The 26,541-nt window shown below is 39.4% G+C and overlaps 1 protein-coding gene across 9 annotated transcripts in view; it reads left to right on the forward strand.

Moving 5' to 3' along the window:
• The first annotated feature begins 3,812 nt into the window (after positions 1-3,812).
• Positions 3,813-26,541, forward strand: part of HACE1 (HECT domain and ankyrin repeat containing E3 ubiquitin protein ligase 1) — a 127,319-nt gene continuing 104,590 nt past the window's right edge. For 3 of the 9 annotated variants that reach the window (XM_005552264.5, XM_045391283.3, XM_005552267.5), the window contains exons 1-5: positions 3,813-4,143; positions 11,979-12,033; positions 13,330-13,419; positions 15,087-15,191; positions 20,537-20,612. In XM_005552264.5, the coding sequence (XP_005552321.1) occupies positions 4,068-4,143; positions 11,979-12,033; positions 13,330-13,419; positions 15,087-15,191; positions 20,537-20,612 (402 nt within the window). In that variant the 5' untranslated portion in view covers positions 3,813-4,067. The remainder of the gene's footprint in view (positions 4,144-11,978; positions 12,034-13,329; positions 13,420-15,086; positions 15,192-20,536; positions 20,613-26,541) is intronic. The other 6 variants (XM_065543666.2, XM_065543667.2, XM_074037391.1 and 3 more) reach the window with 3 other exon arrangements.

Below are 26,541 nucleotides of genomic sequence, written 5' to 3' on the forward strand. Positions count from 1 at the left end.
ATGAATGTTCACCCATGCCCTTTAATGAGACTTGTAGTCGAAGTTTTTGAATCTTCTGTATCTTTATCTTTTCCTGCTAGCTTTATTCATTTCAGAGCGAAGGGTGTGAAAAATCTAGCACCATGGTGTGGAACTTAGGCTTGTAATTCTGTCAAGTGTAGCTTTTTTTTAGTCTGTGTTTTTAGGTATAGGTTCAGGACTAGTATAAACTTTCTGGTGAATCTCTTTGACTCTAATAATGTTTTTACCTTTAAAATTTATTTTGCTGATATTAATATTTTCATGATAGTTAACTTTCTGCATCAACTTGGAGGGTGTTTTTGGAAGAGATGTACATTTAAATTGGTAAACTTTGGTTAAAGCAGATTGCTCTCCATAATATGGGTGGGCTTCATCCAATCAGCTGAAGGCCTGAATAGAAGAAACAGCAAGAGGGAATTTTTTAGCAGACTGCCTCCAGACTTCATCTGCCTTACTAGCTGCCCTGGCCTTTGACTGGAACTGCATCATCAGGTCTCTTGGGTATTGAGCCCGCTGGTCCAAACTGTAGATTTTGGATTTGCTAGCTTCCATAATCATGTGAGTCAATTCCTGATAACAGATCTCTTTTTCTCTCTCTCTCTCTCTATATATATATATACACACACACACATTCTACTGGTTCTGTTTCTCTAGAGAACCCTGATATATTGTTATATCACATTTATTTGGCTAATATTTTCTATGGTATCCTTTTTTCCATTTCCTTTTGGAAATGGTGGTCCCTTAGAAACAGCAAACAGCTGTTTTGTTTGATCTTTTCAGATGTAGGAAATAAATCAGATCAAGTACAAATTGTGATCCAGGAGATTTTGAATCAGTGGTGAGAAGCTTGCCTTACTGCAGTTCCAGTACAGCTTATAAAGCATAAAGATGAAGTACTTTGATCTTTTTTCATGATTGGCTGTTATACATTAATTTTTTGGGGGCAACTATTTAAGCTAATTTGTCTATAGCTGATTGGCTTAGTTTCACTGACTCATGCTCACAAGGATGTAAACCTTGTGTTTTGTGTTTATCATTACAGATGGTATTTTGGGGAAATGAGGATGATGAGTTTTGGTTTGTGGTTATACACAGTTGGACTTGGGTATATCTAAACTGTGGCCTCCATTTTTATTTTTCTTTAATACACTATCTAAGACCTCTGTGTTTTAGAGTAAACGTTGAGCTTACTCTGTTTATATTTTCTGTGACCATGGGTATATTTAGATTTATTTCTACCGTTACTTCATGTTTTGTTTTTATGACTATTTTTCTTTGCTTCCCACCCATTTCCTGCCTTTTGTTGAACAGATTGTTTTTCTCTTCTCCTTCCCTTAAAGCTTGGGAATCTTCAATAAAACCAATTTCCAGGAAGAAAAAAATACCAGATATACAAAAAAGAAAGTTAAAACTGTCTGGACCACAGAATAACCTGTATTATCATTAGTGAAAAACTCTACGTTTTTGTTAATGGAACTTACGATACAAAGTGTCCTTTTGAAATCTCTGCTTGATGTTTTTGGTGTTGGTGACAGGCGACAAAATCTTCTACTCTTTAGCTAATAATCATCTATAAGAAGTTGTTTAGCTGTTTTGATGTTCTTCTGGGCAGCTTTCTTCTTGATGTGATAAGTTGCCCTGTCTAACACGGTAACCACGAGGCACATACAGCTATTTAACTTAATTAATTTCATTAATTGTACTTTAATACAAATTTAAAATTCAGTTGCACCAGCCACATTTCAAGCACCCTCTAACCCCATTTGGTTAGTGGATGCTATTTTGGACATTGTAGATTACAGAGTATTTCTATCATTGTAGAAAGTTCTATCGGACAGGAGGTGATAAGCTGATAGTAGTGCTGCAGCTTTATACATTTTGAAGCAGAGCTATTTGGGAGACTGCATCATATTACAGAATTTGGAACTGACAATTTACATCAGCATTCTGTGATGTTCTTCCATTATCTTCTGCTCCTGTGGTGAAGAGTGACCAGCATGAGGTGCAATGCCCACCATGGAGGCTGCTGGGGGCTCCTGCCCCTGCCCACAAACTCCAGGCTTGGTCCTCACAGGACAGTGGAGGTTTATATAGAGCAACAGCCTAGACAGCAATGGTGATAACAGCAGCTGAGGGGCTGACTTCTGTACAGCAGTGGGAATCCTGACTTTCTGAATAGTGTAAGAGGCCAAGCAAGACTGGAACATTTTTAGTTGAAGCCAGGTTGCAAACGGTTGAGCCTGGGCTAGACTGGTATTTCTTTCTTCCTTTCCTTTTTTTTTTGAAACAGGGTCTTGCTCTGTCAGCCAGGCTGGAGTAAAATGGCAGGATCTCAGCTCACTGCAGCCTCCACCTCTCGGGTTCAAGCGATTCTCCTGCCTAAGCCTCCCGAGTAGCTGGGATTACAGAGGTGCTCCACCACACCTGGCTAAATTTTATATATATATATATATTTTAGTAGAGACGAGGTTTCACCATGAAGACCAGGCTGGTCTCAAATTCCTGACCTCAAGTGTTCCGCCTGCCTTGGCCTCACAAAGTGCTGGGATTATAGGCATCAGCCACCGTGTCCAGCCTCTGGTATTCTTTTGAAACTTTGACCTCTACCACCTTGTTGCCAGACTGATTTAGGTGTCATCTGATTAGGTGAAGACTACAGAGGTCTTTCCCGAGCCTGTGGCACCACTGGCACAAATGGTCACTAGCTGGAACTGATTTAGGACGGCACTGGCAAGGAAAACACAAGCCAACCACCACCTGCCCCTTCATATCCTGAAGGGGCAGGTGAGACTCTCTTTCTCTTGGCCAGCCAACATACATCATCGACGTACATGTGCCCATTCATTACAGGAACAGCTTTGCCTCTTTGAGGAAAGAGGAGCTGAAAAAGACAAGCCTTTTGCTTCTCCCTCACTCCAGCATCATCTTGGCACTGGTAATATATCCAAGATATTCATAGTCAGTGGCGTTAGCCAGGCTCATATTTACCGCTTTGATTGGGTTAATATTTTTTCAAGTTCCAACTTCTGTTGTTTCAATTATCAAGTGTTCAACTTCTGTGCACAGCTTATGAATATGATTTTTCGCCACTGAGTTCATTTCTTACACAATGTAGGTATCCAAGTTTTTTGTAACTTACAAAGTCACATCCTTTGGATTTCCCACTAGGCTCTGTCATCACATTGACATTTTAGCATTGTACCAAATAAATGAAAAAATTTTTTCAGGTTGTCATCATCCACATCTTCCCCAGAGCTTTAACTTTGTGCCAGGTGCCTTGTTAAGTACAGGGATCAACACAGTTCCAAATTAAATGTCCCTGCCCTCGTAAAGTCGCCAGGCAGGAAAAACAACTAATTAAGCTATTGTCAAGTTATTTACAATGACGACAAAAGCATATTGTGCTTTTGGATTTGTTTGATTTTATTACTCTTTAAATTTGACATACGAAAATACCATACTTAAACAGTTCATGTACCTGGAACAAAGGCACTAATACAGTACTAGAGAGGTGGTGACGGATTTAAGAACAATTATGCCAATTTACAATCTGTTTTACAGTAAAGTTACAGAATTGGAGGAAGCTACTCCTGTACAACTTTGGAGGGTAGGAGGAGCAGGGCGTGACAATGCCTTTCCAGGGACTTAGGAATACGCCCAGTCGCTGCGTGGCTTCCAGCACACTCAGCCGCGCGCCCGCGTGGGCGTGGCCGGGGCGCCCCCAGCGTGACTCCGCCCAGGGCGCTCGGTTCCGCGAGCTGGAAACTACAGTTCCCAGAAGGCCGCGCGAGCCCGGGAGGGACGCGGCGGCGGTGGCAGCAGGAAAGGCGCGAGCGGAGGCGGCGGCTGGTGTCCCCTAGGTGGTCGGCCCCGCAGCAGCCGGGCCCCCGGACGCAGGACGTGGCCCCAGGTAGCCCTTGCAGCTCAGTGCTGTAGCCAGGGCAAGCCCGCGCCTCCGCCTGCTGGAGTGGCCCGGGCGAGATGTAGGGCGCTGGGCGCGGAGGCCGCCGGTGCGGCGGGGGATCGCGGAGGGCGCGCCGAGGATGGAGAGAGCGATGGAGCAACTCAACCGCCTTACGCGCTCTCTGCGCCGCGCGCGCACCGTGGAGTTGCCCGAGGGTGAGCGGGGTCGTGGGGCCGGGCTGTCCGCGGGGCTGGGGGCGGCCGGGGGAGGGGGCAGGAGCTCCGGACGCGTCAAGGTTGGGTGGAAAAACTAACCGAAAGCTGAGAAAACGCCCACTTTTACTTTCCAGAGCTGAGAGGCGGCCCCGGGCCCTTGACTCCCTTGGCCCGCCGCTCCCACCCCGGCAGGTGGGAGTTTGCGGGAGGAAACTGGGTTGGTGGGGGTTCCGCTGCCGGGAGGAGCGAGACAAAGGTCTCTCAACGTCTGTCGATTAGGGGTCTTGGCAAAGAGGCAGGAATACCAGCCAAAGACCCGAGACCCGGAGTCAGAAAACATCATAATTGCGGGTCATTTCACTGTCGCCGGAGATAGAGATGATCCAAAGATAGTGTTTAAGCTGCATCGGGGGGCCAGGCGGGCTTTTATTTTTGTTATTTTTAAAAATGTGGGGCACAGCCTTGTTTTGATAACAGTAAGACAAAGGGTTGTCAACCATCAAACAGGTACTCTTAAAAGTACTGTGTGTGTAAACACAATACATTTTTCTTTAATATGCATGCCTGACTTCATTTATTCATCAGACTAGTATTGAGTGGGCTAGCTGGGAACTAGGACGCATCTGCAAATAGGGATAAGGCATGGTGCCTGAAGTTCAGGACTTTTAGTTCAGCATTCCAGGGTTCCTTCAGAACAGGTAAAACTCTACTAATAACGAGAGAAAATAAACAGTTTTGTTTACAGCGTCAGGAATTCAGACGTTTTAATGGTGATGGGAGATAGCAGTGCTGCTTCTAAGAAGCTTTTGGCTCTTTATGCCCAAGTGAGAGAAGGGTTGGGAGGAGGTTATAGCTGGTGAATAGCTTTTTTCTTAATTGTAGTAGTTTATCTTATTTTTTCAAAACTCTCTTTGAATTGCTGCTGGGTGATTTGTAGGATAGGGAAGGGGACCTTGGCAACGGTCATGAAAGAAATGTGGGATTGGGTACTTCGGCGATAAGTTTCTTTCTTTTATAGAGATGAGGCCTCACTATGTTCCCCAGGCTGGTCTTGAACTCCTGGGCTCGAGCAATCCGCACCCTGCTCCGCCCCCCCACAAAGTGTTGGGATTACAGATGTGAGCCACCGCGCCTGGCCTGGGGATAATCTTCTTGAGAAAATGGTCTCTAGTTTCTATTTAGAATTCAGATTTTGATAACTAGATTCAAGCTTCAATTTTTTCTTTATTTCCTTTCCAAATTCCACATTTGAATCCATTTCTTCAGTGCTACTCTTGCTTATTTTTCGTAGTCAAATTATTGGTATAGGTTGATGAAGACTACATGTATAATTTATATTGTATAGTTTGAATCTCGATATTTTTTACATAAATGTGATTTAGAAGACTCTGATAATGTTACTTGGTTTTAAAAGTAACGTAGTTTCATTGTAGAAAATTTGGAAAATAAAAATAGAAAAAGAAATGTCATTCCACCACCCAGTTATAAGCAGTGTTACCATTGTTACTTCTTTCTCTTTCTCTCCCTAACAAGTTAACGTCATATTGCATATAGCCTTTTATTTTGTGTTTAGAAAACATCCCAAATGTTTTTTTTTTTTTTTTTTTTTTTTTTTGAGACAGAGTCTCGCTCTGTTGCCCAGGCTGGAGTGCAGTGGCCCAATCTCGACTCACTGCAACAGGCTCCGCCTTCGGGGTTCACGCTATTCTTCCGCCTCAGCCTTCCGAGTAGCTGGGACTACAGGCGCCCATCACCACGCGCGGCTAATTTTTTGTATTTTTAGTAGAGGCGGGGGTTTCAGCGTGTTGGCTAGGATGGTCTCCATCTCCTGACCTCGTGATCAGCCTGCCTCAGCCTCCCAAAGTGCTGGGATTACAGGCGTAAGCCTCCGTGACTGGCCCCCAATTTTTTTTTTTTTTTTAATATTCTTCAATATGCTTAATGACTTCGGAATTTCCTAAGACGCACGTAACAAATGTTGAATCTAAATACTGTTTTTAAACTGATTTTATGAGAAACAGCTTTATATTTAAGACATAGTCTGTCTCTAAATACTTCCTTAGGGTTAATTCTCTCAAGAAGAATGTCTACAATACATTTCTAAAGCTCAACGTATTATTTTCTCAACTTACTTCTTGGAAAGTTCCACCAGCAGTCTGAGAGTGCCCAGAAACTAGAGTTTGATAAGTAAAAGTAAAACTTCCCCACATATAGGCAAAAATGGCATCTTGTTTGCATTTGCTTTTCTTTGATTATAATGAATTTGTTCATTTTGTTACTTGAATTTAATTTATCTTTGTCTCTAAGTTCTGATGAGTATTTGAATTCTCTGAGCTTGGCTCTTTCAAGTATATCATACATATAGGAATATATATATGAGATATATATATCATTTCTACTGATACAAATCCACATTTGTGCTTACATTTTTGTGCTTACATTTTAAGGACTGAATGGAAAAGAAACTCTGAGATGTCTCTAAATTTAAAAAATTTCAGTTTTGTTTTGTTTTGTTAGAATTCAATAATCAATAAGCATCTAATTATAACAAACTTTTTTTTTTTTTTTTTTGAGACGGAGTCTCGCTCTGTCACCCAGGCTGGAGTGCAGTGGCCGGATCTCAGCTCACTGCAAGCTCCGCCTCCCGGGTTCACGCCATTCTCCTGCCTCAGCCTCCCGAGTAGCTGGGACTACAGGCGCCTGCCACCTCGCCCGGCTAAGTTTTTGTATTTTTTAGTAGAGACGGGGTTTCACTGTGTTAGCCAGGATGGTCTCGATCTCCTGACCTCGTGATCCGCCCGTCTCGGCCTCCCAAAGTGCTGGGATTACAGGCTTGAGCCACCGCGCCCGGCTATAACAAACTATTAAGCTTGTAAACTTTTTAGTCAGCTTGTACTCTAAAATTAACTTTGTTGCAAAGGTCGAAACTATAGATGTTTGATAAACTGAGTTGGATGCTATGTTTCCTTGATAAAAACCTGAGTATTACCCTAAGTAATGGAGTACAGGTAGTTGAGTCACTCTAGGCAGGCCTAACACAGGAATATTCTTGAGAGAAAAAGAGGTGAAGAGTAAGAAATTACTTTAGGGATATGGATTCTTAGTAGTGTTTAAAAGGTGGAGGCCGGGTGCAGTGGCTCACACCTGTAATCCCAGCACTTTGGGAGGCCGAGGTGGGTGGATCACCTGAGGTCAGGAGTGTGAGACCAGATGGCTAACATGGTGAAACCTCGGCTCTGCTAAAAATATAAAAAATTAGCTGGACGTGGTGGCGGGTGACTGTAATCCCAGCTACTCGGGAGGCTGAGGCAGAATTGCTTGAACCTGGGAGGTGGAGGTTGCAGTGAGCTGAGATCGCACCACTGCACTCCAGCCTAGACATCAGGAGTGAAACTGAGCCTCAAAAAAAAAAAATAAAAATAAAAATAAAATAAATAAATAAATAAAAATAAATAAAAGGAAGGTGTATGTTGTTAGTGTATGTAAAGTTTAAACTACTATATAGTGAATGCAGTTTGTTTAATAAAATAATACAATTTGAGCCCATTTTAGCATATGTGGTTAGGATAATTGTGTTTAAAAAAATTACTCCCATGTGATGGTTTGAAGAGAAATTGTATATAATTAATTGCTCTGAGCACTTTTTTTGGTAACAGTTGGGTTTTGAAACTGTAGTGATAAAAATGGCAAACATGTCTAAGATTAAAGTTTTCTTGTCACCCTGAAGACTTTAATTATATACCTAATCCTGAAGGTGCCTTCAAGAATAGAGAAGGAAATATCTGGCAACAAATTTTATTCTGTCCTTTCTTAGTATAGTATTTCTTGGATAGTCTCCTTCTAGCACCACAGTTGTGGTTAGATTTATTTCTTCATACTTACCTGTTAATGTATGTGACCTATTTTTTTCTTTGGGTTAGATGTGACTTAAATAAGATGTAAATCTAATTTTTATCTAAAAAATAAAAACCTTACAAATACAACCATTGTGAACCTTATTATGCTCACTAATGCTCACTTAAAATTAGGCACTATCTTGATTTAAAATTTATCTTGATTTAAGTTTAAACCCACAAATAACAGTGTTTTTTGTGACTTTATTATGGAGTAACTTAATGGAAATTCTCATGGTTTAGAAATTCAGATTTTTATTGGGACATGTATTATTATATGAACGATAAAGAATGTTGTCATGCCAAGGGAGGCTTAGTGTAGTATTTTCAACTCCTGGTGGTGACTCATTGGTAGTTTCTGAGAGCAATTAGTGGGTTGTAGTCAGCATTTAAAAAAAGAAATATAAGATGATAAAACAGAGTCTATTTTACATATTAAGAATAGTATTCTAGCCAGGCGCAGTGGCTCACGCCTGTAATCCCAGCACTTTGGGAGGCCTAGATGGGTAGATCATGAGGTCAAGAGATCAAGACAATCCTGGCCAACGTGGTGAAACGCTGTCTCTACTAAAAATACAAAAATAAAAAATAAAAATAAAAATTAGCTGGGCGTAGTGGCATGAGCCTGTAATTCCAGCTACTTGGGAGGCTGAGGCAGGAGAATCCCTTGAACCCAGGAGGTGGAGGTTGCAGTGAGCTGAGATTGCGTCACTGCACTCCAGCCTGGAGACAGAGCAAGACTCCATCTCCAAAAAAAAAAAAGAATAGTATTCTATTGTGGACCTTCTGGTTATGTGGTGTATACTGGGTGCATTGTAGGATATATTATCTTTTTATTTTTTATTTTTATTTTTTATTTTTTTTCCAAGACGGAGTCTTGCTCTGTTGCTCAGGCTGGAGTGCAGTGGCACGATCTTGGCTCATTCCAAGCTCTGCCTCCTGGGTTCACGCCATTTTCCTGGCTCAGCCTCTCGAGTAGCTGGGACTACAGGTGCCCACCACCATGCCTGGCTAATTTTTGTAGTTTTATTAGAGATGGGGTTTCACTGTGTTAGCCAGGATGGTCTCGATCTCCTGACCTCATGATCCGCCCACCTCGGCCTCCCAAAGTGCTGGGATTAGAGGCATGAGCCACTGCGCCCGGCCAGGACATATTATTTGTAGAGGCTCTGGAGTCAGCCATTTAATGCCACTGTTACACAACTTGTTACTTAACTAGTACTTCAGTTTTCTTATTTGTAAAATGAGGATAATAGTACCTACTTCATAGGGTGGTTGTGAGGAGAAAAGCAATGATATATGCAAAGTGTTTAGAAAAGTGCCTTTAAGATAATGGTTCTTAAATGTTAGTTATTAATAAGATTTAGTATTTTACTTTTATAGTGAAAAAGTTGTTGCATCTGCATACTGAACTTGTGAATGTTGACAAGGACTAAATTGCTTTTCATGTGTACACTCACAGTAAAATAATGAACAAATATGTGAAGGAATATTGATAACTTTTTTCCATTGCCCCTATAAACAGTTCAGTTTATATTTCTAAACATATGAATTATGTTTTTCAAACACAATTATAATACCATTACTAGAGCCAATACAATTAACAGTAATTTTGTATTATCTTGAAATAAAATACCAAGTCCATATACAGTTTGTCCTCGTCTCAAAAATTGTCTCAAAAATGTCCTTTTACAGTTGTTTTTTTTAAAATCACTATCCAGATAAGGGCCACATATTACATATGGTTGATGTGTCTCTTAAGGCTCTTAATCTATGACAGTTTCTCCTTTTTAAAAAAGTGTTTTTTAAAGTAATTTTAAACTTACAGAAAACTTGCATGAATAGCACAGAGTTCCTCCCATGTAACTTTCACTCACCTTTCCCTAAGGTTAACATCTTGTACAACCATAGTACAGTTGTCAAAAATAAGAAATTAACATTTGTATATACTATTAACTATACTACAGAGTTTATTAAAATTTCTCCAGCTTTCCCACTAATGTCGTTTAAGGATCCAATTCAGGATACCACATTGCCTTTAGTTATGTTTCTTTAGTGTCCTCCAAACTGTGATAGTACTTTAGTTTTTCTTTGTGTTTAATGGTCCTGAGACTTTTAAAGAGGACCGATCAGGTGTTTTGTGGAATTCCCTTTAATTTGGGCTTATCTGACATTTTCTCATGATTAGATTGAAGTTATGCATTTTTGGCAAGAACAGTAGTCCACCCTTATCTGCAAGCGTTGCTTTCCGAGGTTTCAGTTGCGGGAGGCACAGCACAATATTTTGAGAGAGAGGGAGAGAGCCCACATTCACATAACTTTCATTACAGTATAGTGTTATAATTGTCCTATTTTATTATTTATTGTTGTTAATCTCTTACTGTGCCCACTTTATAAATTAAACTTTATCATGTAAGGAAAAAAATCATATACATAGGGTTTGTTACTATCCACGGTTTTAGGCATTGACTCCGGGTCTTGGAATATAGCCGCTGTGGATAAGGGAGGACTGCTGTACTACAAAAGTGATGTGTCCTCAGTGGCTCCTATCAGGAACTATATGATATTGAATACATATTATTTTTGGTGACGTTACCCTTTGTCAGTTGATTAAGATAGTATCTGCTGGGTTCTTCACTATAAATTTTCTTTTTCCTTTGTAATTAGTCAATATTTTTAAGAGGTACTCGATACTATGTACATATCCTGTTTCTCCTTAAACTTTAACCTATTAACTGAGCATCAGCATTAACTTTTAAATGACTGAGTGGGGGTTATCAGGGTTTCGTCTTTGTAAATAATTTATTAAAAAACATAAACCTCCAAAATACATTGAATTGAGAAATGACCCTTAGTAATATATAAAAATCAATTCAAAACACTAGCTAAAATGTACGTAAGTATAATATGGCATCATAGATGTTGATTTTTAACCTTTTCTTTTGTTTCATGTTTTTGCGAACTTATTGTGTAAAGGGTCTCTCTTAGTCTGTTTTCTGCTGATATAACAATACCACAGACTGGATAATTTGTAAAGAAAACAAATATATTTCTCACAGTTCTGGAAGCTGGGAAGTCCAACAGCGTGGCACCAGCATCAAGTAAGAGTCATCCCATGGTGGAAGGCAGAAGGGTGAGAGAGGAAGGGCTAGAGGGAAGGGGACTGAACTTCACTATAACTAACCCACTCCTGGATTAAACAGAATTAATCCATTCATGAAAGAGGAGCCCTCATGGCTCAATTGCCTCACCAAAACCTCACCTCTTCACACTGCCGTAATAGCAACCACATTTCCAACACATGAACTTTTGGCAGATGCATTCAAACCATAGCACGTACGAGTAAAAATGTTGTAAGTAAAGTGATAAGTACAATGAAGACTTCAGTGCTCTTTCATAAAAGCTTCTAAACTAATTTCTTTTGTAATAATATTGACAAGAAGCCAGTATTGTGTATATTTAAGGTTTTATAATTATTTTAGCATATATATTTAATATTCATATATATTTAAATTTCCCCCAAAGTACATGTAAGTATGATAAAACATGATGCCTGTAAATACCTCTTTGGAAGTAAAATAAATTTCAATTGTTAAAGCTACAGAAAGGTTTTTGGATGATGATGCACGGGCTACCATACTATACTTAGAGAATTGTGTTTTGGTGGATAATGGGACAAAACCTTCTGAAGAATCAGTCTTTAATTTTCCTTAGAAGCTAAGGTCTTCTGTGACGACGTAAAAGGGATAAGCAGTGGGGGGGGATGAAAGATTCTGCACTATCATAAATTCTGAAATACCTGTAGTATTCTGCATTATTCTTTCCTCCTTCTTCCTCTCCTTTTTGCTTTTTGTATAGAGTTAGAAAAATTCTAAACTAATCTTAAGTATCACCTTGGACAAAGTAGGGGATAAATGAACTCTTTCTGGTTTTTTTACTCAGATAATGAAACTGCTGTTTATACATTAATGCCAATGGTTATGGCTGATCAACACAGGTGAGTGCTTGTTTAAAAAATTTTTGCTTTTTAAGAAGCATACATTGTTCTAAATGTGTACTGCATTCCCACGCGCGTGCGCGCACGCACACACACACACACAGAGTTTGGGCATAGATGTTATCCTGGGGCAAGTTATTTAACTTTTCTGTTATAATTTTGTGTGTGTGAAATAAGGAATATGATTTTCCAAGATCTATATGAGCTGTAAAATTTTATGGTGAGAGATTTTCTTAATGAATATTGAGATATTAAGTATTTGGTTGGTCACTGACATAGAAAAATACATTGTGATGATTTCTTTTGGAGGTCACTACTGATGTTTATAGCAAAAGATTACGGCTGAGGGACAACTTAGTTCCCTTATGTGCTACTTACTTTTATGTTCCTTTTATTGATGTAGCGTTGACACGCTCTTACAGGGCTATATATGAAATACAGTTGTTTGGGTTTGTGAGGGGGTCTTTAGACTTACACCAGTCAGCTCTGCCATGGCTAGCCACTGGATTTTTTGATATAGTAAGAATGTAAAGATAAACTATTTTGAAACAAGTTAAAAATTTTTTTAAAAATTTCCTACCTGGTATAGTTAAAAAATGTTTTTTGTCTGATTTTCTTTATTTGGTCAAAATTAATATAGCTAGGCTCAACTTTTGGCAAGGGGAGGAGCCAGGCCTACACCGTTTGTTTCTCAAGAATCTAAGGAAAGCTAAAGCCAACTTACTCTGTTGTGTATCCTAAGAGCAGGTAACATAGGACTATCCAAGTGGCAGATGAGGAAACCTTCAGCACCAGCTTATTGGCCAAGGCATTTGGTTTTTGGATGATACTGTGCTGGCTAACATACTAAGAGAATAGTGCAGTATTTTGTGGTAGGTGTGGGACAAAACCTGAAGAATCAGTAAGAGTAGCTAGGCTGGGCGGGGTGGCTCACGCCTGTAATCCCAGCACTTTGGGAGGCTGAGGCGGGCGGATCACGAGTTCAAGAGATAGAGACCATCCTGGCCAACTTGATGAAACCCCCCCTCTACTAAAAATACAAAAATTAGCCAGGCGTAGTGGCACGCGCCGGTAGTCCCGGCTACTCAGGAGGCTGGGGCAGGAGAATTGGTTGAACCAGGGAGGTAGAGGTTGCAGTGAGCCAAGATCTCGCCACTGTACTCCAGCCTGGTGACAGCAAGACTCTGTCTCAAAAAACACACAGGCAAACAGAGTAGCTAAAGAGCTGTTAACTTGATTTATTATGTTTTTAAAAACTGTTTTTACACATTGATTCCTCTTTTTATTTTTGCACAGGTCTGTTTCTGAACTACTATCAAATTCAAAATTTGATGTCAATTATGCGTTTGGACGTGTGAAAAGAAGCTTGCTTCACATTGCAGCAAAGTAAGACTAAAGATATTTTGAGTTAAACTCTGATCTAGAGCAAGGATCAGTAAGCTTTGAACAGCGTTGTCACATGATATTTGTGGAGAGAGATGAGAACAGACAGCTGAGTGTTGTTTATCCTATTTGAGGGCGTGGTGTGCTATCTGTTCTCTCTCTAAACTGTTAACTTTGGGATTGTATGTAAATCTCATGTCCTTCTTGCCTTAGCTTGTTTTATACCAGATCACAGTAGGTTAGACATGGAGATTGTCTTTCCTGGATATACTTAATGGTGCAGTTCACCAAAATTGTCTTTTTATCGCAGCAATATGATATTTTATATGCGTCTGCAGATGAAGTAATTGGCTTTATATTTTTTACATAGGTGGGAGAATGATTTTTATCTACAGTCTCCTAGTATGTAATCAATCAGTTAACTAACTGGTACCTATCCTCTTTTCAGGATTTAGGTAGGTATGTTGAAATTAATTGTTCATGAATAATTTGGCTTATGAAAGGCCAGAAAGTTGAAAGTACCATACGGTTTCTTTGAAGTATTTGAATTTCTCAAATACTTTATAATTTTCATAGTAGAATGGACCATCTTGAAAATAGAGAATGTTTACTATTCGTGTCAGAAGTTAAATCAAATTACAAATTACAGGTAAAAATAATGTGTTTAAAAGGCCATGCACAGGGGCTCACACCTGTAATCCCACACTTTTGGGAGGCTGAGGTGGGTAGATCAGTTTAGGTCAGGAGTTCCAGACCAGCCTGGCCAACGTGGTGAAACCCCATCTCTACTAAAAATATAAAACATAGCCAGGTGTGCTGGCATGCACCTGTCATCCCAGCTACTTGGGAGGCTGAGGCAAGAGAATTGCTTGAACCCTGGAGGCTGAGGTTGCAGTGAGCCGAGATCGTGCCATTGCTCTCCAGCCTGGGTGACACAGCAAGACTCTGTCGCAAAAAAAAAAAAAAGAAAAGAAAAAAAATGGCCGGGCGCGGTGGCTCACGCCTGTAATCCCAGCACTTTGAGAGGCCGAGGCGGGCAGATCTTGAGGTCAGGGGATCGAGACCATCCTGGCTAACATGGTGAAACCCCGTCTCTACTAAAAATACAAAAAAAATTAGCTAGGAGCCTGTAGTCCCCGTTACTCGGGAGGCTGAGGCAGGAAAATGGTGTGGACCTGGGAGGTGGAGCTTGCAGTGAGCCGAGATCGAGCCACTGCACTCCAGCCTGGGTGACAGAGCGAGACTCTGTATCAAGAAAGAAAAAAAAATGTGTTTAAGGCCGGGCATGGTGGCTCACACCGGTGAACCCAGCACTTTGGGAGGCCGAGGTAGGAGGATTGCTTGAGTTCAGCAGTTTGAAATTAGCTTGGGCAACATAATGAGGCCTCTTCTCTAAGGAAAAAAAAAAAATTACCAAATTGTGGTGGCTCATGCTTGTGAGTCCCAGTTACTTGGGAGGCTGAGGTGGGAGGATTGCTTGAGCCCAGGAGGTCAAGGCTGCAGTGAACTGTGATGGCGCCACTGCACTTCAGCATGGGCGACAGAGTGAGACTCTGTCTGAAAAACAAAAAGAAAATTGTGTGTAATAGAATATTTTGTTTTTTAATTAAAGTATATTAAGTATGGCTGTATGTTGAATGTATCTGAACTGTCTTTTAATATTGTTTTAGTTGTGGATCGGTGGAATGCTTGGTTTTGCTGTTAAAGAAAGGAGCAAATCCTAACTATCAAGATATTTCAGGCTGTACACCCCTTCATCTGGCAGCAAGAAATGGGTAACTATTTAGTTTTCTTAAGTGGTTTAAGTTGTATTATCAGTTATTCAAGTCACTTTACCTTGGTTTGATGATTCATCCCGCACCCCCAATATTTACCTTGGGAAAAACTGCAATAATGATGTGTATATTTTATTTTCTATAATTTTTTTTGTCTCTCGAAGATATTGTTGATGATACTGTTCTTCTTGATAGTGGATCTTGGGTCATTATATTCAGTTTTAAAATAGCTATCATATTTAGTAATTCATTAGATTGCTCACTGATTTTCTTCTTGGAAATATATGTGGAAGTTCATTATTACTTGTATTATAGTGACATTGTATTTTCTGAAAAGCATAATTTTCACCTCTATTTTAGTGTGCTTTTTTTCTGCTAATCTTTTGCCACTCCTAACTCTGTGGCTCATTTTGCAAATTGCTTGTTTAGTTACTTTTATTAATGGAATTGTACACAGACTTAATATATTGTACACAGTTTATTTGTAATTGTTTCTGGATAAGCTGTACCAGAGTAATCTTCCTAGATACTAGGGTAGTTTACTCCTTTTAGTGTTAACATTAGTTTTTATTTGGTCTGAGAAATCAGACAAAAATGATTGGAATTATGTTTAAAACAAAAATAAGTAGTTTTTGATTCAGGACTTGAAGAACTTATATTTTATAAACTTACTTATTTTTTTTTTTTTTTGAGATGGAGTCTCACTCTGTCGCCAGGCTGGAGTGCAGTGGTGCAATCTCGGCTCACTGCAACCTCTATCTCCTAGGTTCAAGCGATTCTCCTGCCTCAGTCTCCTGAGTAGCTGGGATTACAGGCATGTGCCACCACGCCCAGCTAATTTTTGTATTTTTAGTAGAGATGGGGTTTCACCATGTTGGCCAGGATGGTCTTGATCTCCTGACCTCAGGTGATCCGCCCACTTCGGCCTCCCAAAGTGCTGGGATTACAGGCGTGAGCCACTGCATCCAGCTGAAACCCTTTCAAACACTGTAAAACTTCTTTATGGAGTCCAGGCCTGTATAATCCCAGCCTTTTGGGAGGCCAGGGCGGGCAGATCATCTGAGGTCAGGAGTTTGAGACCAGTCTGACCAACTTTTGAGTTGAGACAGTGGTGAAACCCTGTCTCTACTAAAAAATACAAAATTAGCCAGGCTTGGTGGCGCATGCCTGTAATCTTAGCTACTTAGGAGGCCGAGGCATGAAAATTGCTCGAGCCTGGAGGCTGAGGCATGAGAATCGCTTAAGTGCCTGGGAGAACTAGGTTGCAGTGAGTGGAGATTGTACCATTGCATTCCAGCCTGGACAACAAAGGGAAACTCTGTCTCAAAACAACAACAAAAAACCCAAAAAAACTTCTCTGTGGACACGGTGTACAAATATATGGTGTCTTTTTTTTCTTTTTTTAATTACTCTTGAAGATATTTTTGTTTCCTATTCTTAACTGTGCTTCTAGATATTTGAGTTGACTGCCTAATAAGATGGATATGGGAGCTAAAATTGTCCATTACATCAATCTGAGGCCAGATTTTTGCATATAAAGATTAAAATAGAACAAAAAAGGCAGCTATAGTGATGCCTAGGTTGGACAGGGGAAAGGCGTAGTCTGTTGACCCTTTCTGATCTGCCGTATTTCCTGATTTAGCATGTGAGCCAGTTTAATTGTCCACTGTTCTCATAGGTAACAATGTGCTGATTAAACAGTTGTTTTTATAATTAGCCATGTTAGGTATCTTGTAGTGTGTCGCACCCAAGGTCATAGAGTAAATCATTCATTCCCTTGCTGAATTGATCTCAGGTCTAGGTACATTATCCCAAGTGTTGATAGGGTATTGATAAAGGTCTTGAAAAGGTTACATGTAGAAAAATATCTTAGTACTGTGTTTCAACAACCGTGTTAATGAAAGGAGAGATTAGTGCAGAGCAGGGATAAAAACTCTGCTGTCATTTCAGTAGGCAACTGAGTCTTAAGACTTCAGTGTGAGGAGCAAGAAGTAGGTCTTAGACTTGAAAGACAGGATGTTCTTGGTCTGCTGAAAAGAATTTTCACGTACCGTTTTTCAGAAACAAAGTGGCACAGAGAAAATATAGTTTTGATCACTCTGTCAACAGTGATTGAAGACCATTACATTTTAAAAGTGAAGGAATATGGCAGATATTAAATGATTCACAGCCATTCAGCAAGAAGAAAAGGAATAAAAAGAATTGATGACCCTCTCTTTAATTTGGATGCCTTTCTGTTTCTATAAAGATGACTCTTGACATTCGATACTTAAATATTTTGGTTTTTATTATTTATTGAGTGGAAGCCTTGTACAACTTAGAGGTGCTCAATGTTTGCTAAGTGACTTGAGTACTTCCTGTAGTAGCTGATGTTTTCAGAAATAGCTGTTTACTATAATTTCTTTATGAGTTCACATTTATCCATACTGAAGTAGAAGTCGTAGTAGAGTTCTTCCCATTTTGTTGGTCCATCTGCGTTTTGGGGCCAGCTTTTTGTTTTGTTCCCTCAGCTGTCATCAGATGGCTGCTGTATTTCTCTTGACCTGCTTTAGCATTTTTCTCTTTGCCATTAGTGCTGTATTGGATTGTCCTCCTTTCCAAAAGAAGCCCCATTAAGCTTCCACAGAGCACTTGGGTGACTGGTCCCTGTGTAATTTTGGTTGTCATAGGCTCCCTATAATTGGTGCAATATCTGAGCAGGAATATAGTTGCTTCTTTGTACAGGGGGATTCAGCATTGCTCATGCTTATGTGAGAATGTTAAAAGGAGAGGCTTTGAAATTATTATGTATTCTTAGGTTGTGTTTTAGTCAGATTTGAAAGAAGACTTTATTTTTTAGGTGATTATGAGCTCATAAAGGGTAGGGCCCATTTGTTACACAATATTTTAGTTCTGTTAGCAAAATAGCACTTATTTATTGGATTGATTTGACTTATTCAGATCCTGGAAAATAGTAATAATGATTGTTCAATAAGAAAGATAGGATATATTTCTCTCCTATATTCCCTGTACCTTTTGCAATTCATTTTTGGGAGGAAAAGCGTTATAGATTACTGCTTTTCTTCAACAACCCCTACAATAAACCCTTTTTTGGGCCTATTTCCCTGGCCCATTCCTACCTATTGATTTATTTTGGCATTATTGGCTTAGGCCAGTGGTCCATAATAGGCTTCTGAAAGGTTTTAGAAATCTACCCATATGGGTATAGACACACGAACACACATTTAAACAATGCATTTATTTTAATGGAACTATCTGGTCTGTGGTCTCATGAGTATTGAATATTTATTTCTTAAGGTTTTCCTAACAGTGTGTTAGATAAAGGAACTTTGTAAATGTTTGATCTTAAAAGTTTACCCAGAGCTTTATTTTCTTCAGTTTCTTTGATTATAATGCTAATTTTAAGTGACATTTAACTTCATTACAAGTACAAAAATCAAAGCAAGTAACTTGTCAGTTCTTTTTTCTTAAAAGTTTTATTCAGTCAATGAGAATTTTAACTATTGATTTACAAGATTGAATATTAATAATCAAAGTTTTATTGAGAGCTACTATGAGGCTGGCTATCCTTAGTACTGAGTTGATTAAGGAAATATGATACAATCCATGGTATGAAGATGTTTATGATCTAGTTGAATAAATGGTAATATGTTCATATATACTATATACTCTGCCATTCAAAGTAATGGCAAAAACCACCATTACTTTTGCACCAACCTCATATTATGTTACTACTATATTTATTATATAATATGTATACAATACATATGTGTTATATATACACACTATAGTGCATATATTACTGTTGACTCACTGGACTATTTACCAGTGAACTGTACATTTAAAAATGGTTTTGATAGGGGCCAGGCGTGGTGGCTCACGCCTGTAATCCCAGCACTTTGGGAGGCCGAGGCAGGCGGATCGTCTGAGGTCAGGAGTTCAAGACCAGCCTGGCCAGCATGGTGAAACCCAGTCTCTACTAAAAATATGAAAAATTAGCTGGGCGTGGTGGCGGGTGCCTGTAATCCCAGCTACTCAGGAGGCTAAGGCAGGAGAATTGCTTGAATCCAGGAGGCGGAGGTTGCAGTGAGCTGAAATTGTGCCATTGCACTCTAGCTTGGGCAACAAAAGCGAAACTCTGTCTCAAAAAAAAAAAAAAAAAAGGTTGTGATGAAGGCTGGGTGCAGTGGCTCATGCCTGTAATTCGCACTTTGGGAGGCTGAGGGGGTGGATCACCTGATGTCAGGAGTTCGAGACCAGCTTGGCCAACATGGTGAAACCCCGGCTTTACTAAAAGATACAAAAATTAGTCAGGCTTGGTGGCAGGCACCTGTAATCCCAGCTACTCAGGAAGCTGAGACAGGAGAATTGCTTGAACTCGGGAGGCGGAGGTTGCAGTGAGCCGAGATGGCGTCACTGCACTCCAGCCTGGGCAACACAGAGCGAAACTCTGTCTCAAAAAAAAAAAAATGTTTATGATGGGCCAGTCACAGTGGCTCATGTCTGTAATCCCCGCACTTTGGGAGGCCAAGAGGGGCGGATCACGAGGTCAAGAGATCAAGACCATCCTGGCCAACATGGTGAAACCCTGTTTCTACTAAAAATACAAAATTAGCTGGGCATGGTGGCGCATGCCTGAAATCCCAGCTGCTCGGAAGGCTGAGGCAGGAGAATCACTTGAAGCCGGGAGGCGGAGGTTGCGGTGAGCCAAGATCCGCCGCTGCACTTCAGCCTGGTGACAGAGCAAGACACTGTCTCAAAAAAAACAAGTTATGATGGCAAATTTTATATGTATTTTACCACAGTACAAATAACTGAAAAAAAAATAAAGAGTCTCTGCATCCCCCTCCTCATCCCCCGGTGAGTAGAGGGATACATAGACATGCATTTCATCGATACTCTGAGTATGATTTTATAACATCTTAGTGTTATCTTTTAAATATTTTGCTGACAAGAATGTAGGATACAATGTTGAGACATCATTTTTCTCTATTCATTCCCCTTCCATTAGACTTGTATTTTGTTATGTTTCTGATGAGTATTACTGTTTTATGAACTTAGTCAATACTAGAAATTTCTCTACAGTTTGAATGATGATTTGTCCCAATGATATGAAAACCTGACTGTGTCATTGTTTTCTCCTGTAATCTTTGAATCATAGAAGCAGTTTTGTATTTTGCCTCAAGTAGTGTTTGTTTAAATATTGCAGATATCACTTGATATTACAGATAAAGATGTTATGATGTTCTCAGCTGTTATTGATTATAGTTAATATTTCAGTAAATTAATTATCATTTGCATGTGTTTTTTAGTACCAGTTATCCATGACTCTTTTTCCTTTTCAGGCAGAAGAAATGTATGAGTAAATTATTAGAATATAGTGCTGATGTCAACATTTGTAATAATGAAGGCCTTACAGCAGTAAGTGCTATCAATTTTATCTGATGCTTTAAAAGTACGTTTTAGAAAATGATATTGAATGTGAGAGTTTGGCAAAGTGTAGCACAAGTGTTTCTGCAAGTTACTTTTTTTTGAGACAGAGTCTTGCTCTGTCACTCAGGCTGGAGTGCGGTGGTGTAATCTCTGCTCACTGCAATCTCCGCCTCCTGGTTCAAGCGATTCTTGTGCCTCAGCCACCCAAGTATCTGGGATTACAGGTGTGCGCCACCATGCCCAGATAATTTTTATATTTTTAGTAGAGATGGGGTTTCACCATGTTGGCCAGGCTAGTTTCTTACTTCTGGCCTCAAGTGATTCACCTGTCTTGGCCTCCCAAAGTGCTGGGATTATAGGTGTGAGCCACCACATCTGGACTGTGTTACTTCTTTATAGGGATTAAGAAGGTGTAGAATGATTTGAGATAAAGTTTTTAGCAATATTAAGATAAGTTATGGCTCACTGTATTTCTCTCTTCTCCTTTTTAAGTTTATAACTTTCATTTATTTTGAAGTTTATTCCCCTAGCCTTTGTTACTGACTTTTAAGGGACTTCTTAGGAGCATCTCTGCTGAGGTGTGTTATGTATTCATTATTGGAGAGCTGTTTTTCATTATGTTCTTTTAAGTACTTTTAATATGGTCATTGTAGAATTAGATAGCTAGTCAGAAAGGAAGAAAAAAGGTAACAGAGGGAATGAGCACTTCCTATATTCCTTACGTTCTGAGATAATCACGGTTAAAAAAAAAAAAAAAAAAAAAAACTTTTGTATTTTTAGTAGAGACGGGGTTTCACCGTGTTGGCCAGGCTGGTCTTGAACTCCTGACCTCAGGTGATCCACCCACCGGCCTCCCAAAGTGCTGGGATTACAGGCGTAAGCCACTGTGCCCAGCCAGTAAAACCTTTTTTTAGAGACAGGGTCTCACTGTCACCCAGGCTGCACTGTAGCAGCATGATCATAGCTCACTGCATCCTCAAACTCTTGGGCTCAAGAAATCATCCAGCATTATCCTTCCAAGTAGCTGGGACTATAAGTGTGTGTCACTGCCCTTGGCTAGTATATTTTGTATTTTTTTGTAGAGTTGGGGTCCTGCTTTGATGCCCAGGCTGGTCTTGAACTCTTGGCCTCAAGCAATCCTTTCACTTCTGCATCCCAATGATAAAGTCACTGTTAACATTTTGTTCTATTATTAGACTTATATTTTATATAAAGTAGTATTGGCCATTTTGCCATACCACTTTCTTTGGAAAAATAAGTTTATATATTTTTGAATCACATGGAGGTGGTATGGGATATTGCTGAAGAGATTGTTGAAGTCCCAAAGTTTTAACCAAATTGTCATTATTTAATGGAGCATTATTAATTTTAGAAGTAGAGATAACAGGCTGGGCGCGGTGGCTCGTGCCTGTAATCCCAGCACTTTGGGAGGCCAAGGCAGGCGGATCACGAGGTCAGAAGATCCAGACCATCCTGGCTAACACGGCGAAACTCTGTCTCTACTAAAAATACAAAAAATTAGCCAGGTGTGGTGGCACATGCCTGTAGTCCCAGCTACTCAGGAAGCTGAGGCAGGAGAATGATGAGAACCTGGGAGGCGGAGCTTGCAGTGAGCCGAGATCGTGCCACTGCACTCCAGCCTGAGCGACAGAGCGAGACTCTGTCTCAAAAAAATAAATAAATAAGTAAGAAGTAGAGATAACATAGAATTATGTTGCTGTTGAGCAGTTGTTTTGAAATCATGGCAGAAAATGTTAAGTTTTATTTATTATACATTCCTTTGATAGTATTTATATTTTGAATCTTTTAATTTGTGAATAGAGAATAATATTGAATGTTTACTTACCTTGCTGATTTTCAAGGCCTTTATGATTAAAAATTGGGGGATGAGGTATAGAAAAACAACTTTCCTAAGATTTTGAATGGCTTATTATAGAATAAACTCAATCACGATTATTATATGGAGTCTACAATTCCTATAAAAATTCAGATTTTGTTATATATTAATAATATAATACAACCTATTCTGTAAGGAAAGACTGTATTCTGAATATCTGTAGGATGCTTAGTGACATGGTAGGTACAACAGAGCGTTATGAAACCCTAGAAATAACATGTATCTTTCCTTAGGACACTAACCAGTTTAGGCATGATGGTTCAGTGTTAATATAATCTGTTTTAATTGCGTAAGATTTTATCTGTTAATTTCTTCCCTTCTTTCCTGTACTTTAAGGGAGGTGGAATAGAAAATTTGTAAAAATAAAATTTTTATTTAACAAAATTATTCATGTATGTATTTAAAGAATCAAATATTCTACATGGCTTGCAGAAAACAGTCTCTTGGCCTTCCTCCCCAACCTCCAAACTTCCCACTCCCTAAACAACCTCTCTCAGCTATTTTTTTTTTTTGAAACAGAGTCTCGCTGTCTCCCAGGCTGGAGTGCAATGGCACAATCCCGGCTCACTGCAGCTTCCACCTCACGGGTTCAAGTGATTCTCCTGCCTCAGCCTCCCGAGTAGCTGAGATTATAGGCACCGCTACCATGCCCAGCTAATTTTTTTTTTTTTTTGAGACGGAGTTTCACTCTTGTTGCCCAGGCTGGAGTGCAATGGTGCTATCTTGGCTCTCTACAACCTCCGCCTACCAGGTTCAAGAGATTCTCCTGCCTCAGCCTCCCGAGTAGCTGGGATTACAGGCATGTGCCACCATGCCTGGCTAATTTTGTATTTTTAGTAGAGATGGGGTTTCTCCATGTTGGTCAGACTGGTCTTGAACTCCTGACCTCAGGTGATCGCCTGCTTCAGCCTCCCAAAATGCTGGGATTACAGGTGTGAGCCACCACGCCCAGCTAATTTTGTATTTTTAGTAGAGACAGGTTTTCTCCATGTTGGTCAGGCTAGTGTTGAACTCCCAACGACAGGTGATCCATCCCCTTTTGGCCACCTGAAGTGCTGGGATTACAGGTGTGAGCCACTGCGCCCAGCCTCTCTCAGCTATTTTAATGGATTTTAAAATGTTGTCTCTGTATATTTAAATAGCATGCTAAATGCTACTTCTTGGTTTTTTGGTTTTAGGCATCGCCTGTTGATTTTCTGGAAGATGAGGCGATTGTTCTCTTTTTCAGCCACTCCTCCCACCCTGTCATGTATAAGCACTTTACCCTTGTATCCCTCCAATAAAATTATTGTAATTTTAGTTAGATCATTTTTGTGTGTTTTTATATTTTTCACTACACAAAAACTATTCATAGTTAAGCCAAATAGTTGGTTATAGTTGCTTTCCTTTCTTGCATGACATTTTATTTTCCTGTAGTTAATGATTGTCTTTTTTAAAAAATTAAGATAATTGTAGATTCACATGCAGTGCTAAGAAATAATAGAGAGAGAGAGAGAGAGATGCCCTGCACTTTTTGCTTAGTTTCCTCCAGTGGTAACATTTTGCAAAATTATAGTATAATATTACAATAAGGACATGGACATTGATACAATCCATCTTATTGAGATTTCCTCAGTTTTATTTTATTTTATTTTTTTGAGACAGAATCTCATTCTGTTGCCCAGGCTGGAGTGCAGTGGTGCAATCTCGGCTCGCTGCAACCTCCGCCTCCTGCGTTCAAACAATTCTCCTGCCTCGGTCTCCCAAGTAGCTGGGACCACAGGCGTGTGTCACCATGCCCGGCTAATTTTTGCACTTTTACTAGAGATGGGGTTTCACCATGTTGGTCAAGTTGGTCTTGAGCTCCTGACCTCAGGTGATCTACCTGCCTTGGTCTTCCAAAATGCTGGGATGACCGGTGTGAGCCTCCGTGCTTGGCCTTCTTCAGTTTTAATTGTATGTGTGTGTATGTTTATGTATTTTAAGTTCTATTCATTTTTATTACCTGTGTAGGCTACCTGTGTAGTTTTATTACCTGTACATGGTATATTTTCACCACCATAGTCAATATTCTGAACATTTCTAACACCACAGAGATATGTCATGTTGCCCTTTTGTAACCATACCTTTCCCTTTGTCCTTCATATCCCATGGCTAACCTATAGCAACCATTACTTTGTTTTCCATTAGTCATTTCAGGAATGTTACAGAGATGGAATTATATTGTGTGGAACCTTTGAGGATTGTTTTTTTTTTTTTTTGTCATGTTCCCTGGAGACTTACCTAGGTTATACTTATCAATAGTTTGTTCCTTTATAATGCTGAATAGTATTCCATCTAGTAGTGGATATACCACCATTTGTTTGACTATTTACTTGTTAAAAGACATTTGGGTCACTTCTGGTTTGGGGCTATTATGAGTAAAGCTGTTAAAAACATTAGGGTACACATTTTTGTGTGGACATAAGTTTTTGTTTTTCTGGGATAAATGTCCAGGAATGCAGTTGTTTTCCATAGTGGCTATACAAATTCACATTCACACCAACAGTGTATGACAGTTCCTGTTTCTTGACATCGTCGCCAACATTTCTTATTGCCTGTCTTTTGGATATAAACCATTTTAACAGGAGTGAGATGATACCTTATTGTAGTTTCTTTGATGATCAGTGATGTTGAGCACCTTTTTATATACCTGTTTTCCATTTGTATGTCTTCTTTTGAGAAGTGTCTACTCAGATCTTTCATTCTTTTTTTAATCGAATTTTTTTTTTTTATTACTATAGAGTTGTTTGAATTCGTTATATATTCTGGTTATTAATCCTTTGTCAGATGGATAGTTTGCAGTTATTTTCTCCCATTTTGTGGATTGTTTCTTTACTTTGTTGGTTGTTTCCTTTCCTGTGCAGAAGCATTTTAACTTGAAGTGATCCCGTTTGTCCATTTTTGCTTTGGTTACTTTTGCTTTTACTCAAAAGCAGATTTACTCCAGAAATTTGCTCAAGGGGTATTACTCAAGAAAGCTTTGCCCAAACCAATGTCCTGGAGAGTTTCCCCAGTGTTTTATTTTAGTAGTTTCATGTCTTAGATTTAAGTTTTTAGTTCATTTTTATTTGATTTTTGTATATGGCAAGAGATACAGGGGCTAGTTTCATTTTTTGTTTATGGATATCCAGTTTTCCCAGCACCATTTATTGAAGGGATGGTCCCTACTCCCAGTGTGTGTTCTTGGCACCTTGTAGAAAATGAGTTCACTGTAGATGCATGGATTTGTTTCTGGGTTATCTGCTCTGTTCCGTTGGTCTGTGTGTCTGTTTTTGTACCAGTACCATGCTGTTTTGGTTACTATAGCTCTGTAGTATAATTTGAAGTCAGGTAATGATATTCCTCCAGTCTTTATCTTTTTACTCACAATGGCTTTTGTTCTAGATCTTTTGTGATTCCATATAAATTTTGGAATTATCTTTTCTGTTTCTGTGAAGAATGTCATTGGTATTTTGATAGAGAATACATTGAATCCATAGATTGCTTTGAGTAGTATGGACATTTTGACAGTATTGATTCTTCCAACCCTTAGGAATATTTTTTCATTTTTGTGTGTGCCTTCTTCAGTTTCTTGCATCTTTTTTTTATAGTTTTCTTTTAGATGTCTTTCACTTCTTTGGTTAAGCTGATTCCTAGATATTTTATTTTATTTGTAGCTGTCATAAATGGGATTACTTTCTTTACTTCTTTTTCAGGTTGTTTGCCGCTGACATCGGAATGCTACTGATTTTTGTATGTTGGTTTCCTATTTTGCAGCTTACCTGTTTACCAGTGCTAACAGTTTTTTGGTGGAGTCTAAGTTTTTCCAATACAAGATCATATCATCTGCAGACAAAAATAATTTGACATCTTTCTTTCTAATTTGAATGTCTTTTGTTTCTTTCTTTTCCCTGATTGCTCTAGCTAGGTCTTCCAGTACTGTTTTTAGTAATGGTGTTAAGAGCAAAAGTTAAATCTTCTGAAGAGCAAAAGTTTTAAATTTTGAAGTCAAATTGATCA

This window comes from Macaca fascicularis, chromosome 4, assembly GCF_037993035.2.
Source record: "Macaca fascicularis isolate 582-1 chromosome 4, T2T-MFA8v1.1".
In the NCBI taxonomy this organism is placed as follows: domain Eukaryota; kingdom Metazoa; phylum Chordata; class Mammalia; order Primates; family Cercopithecidae; genus Macaca; species Macaca fascicularis.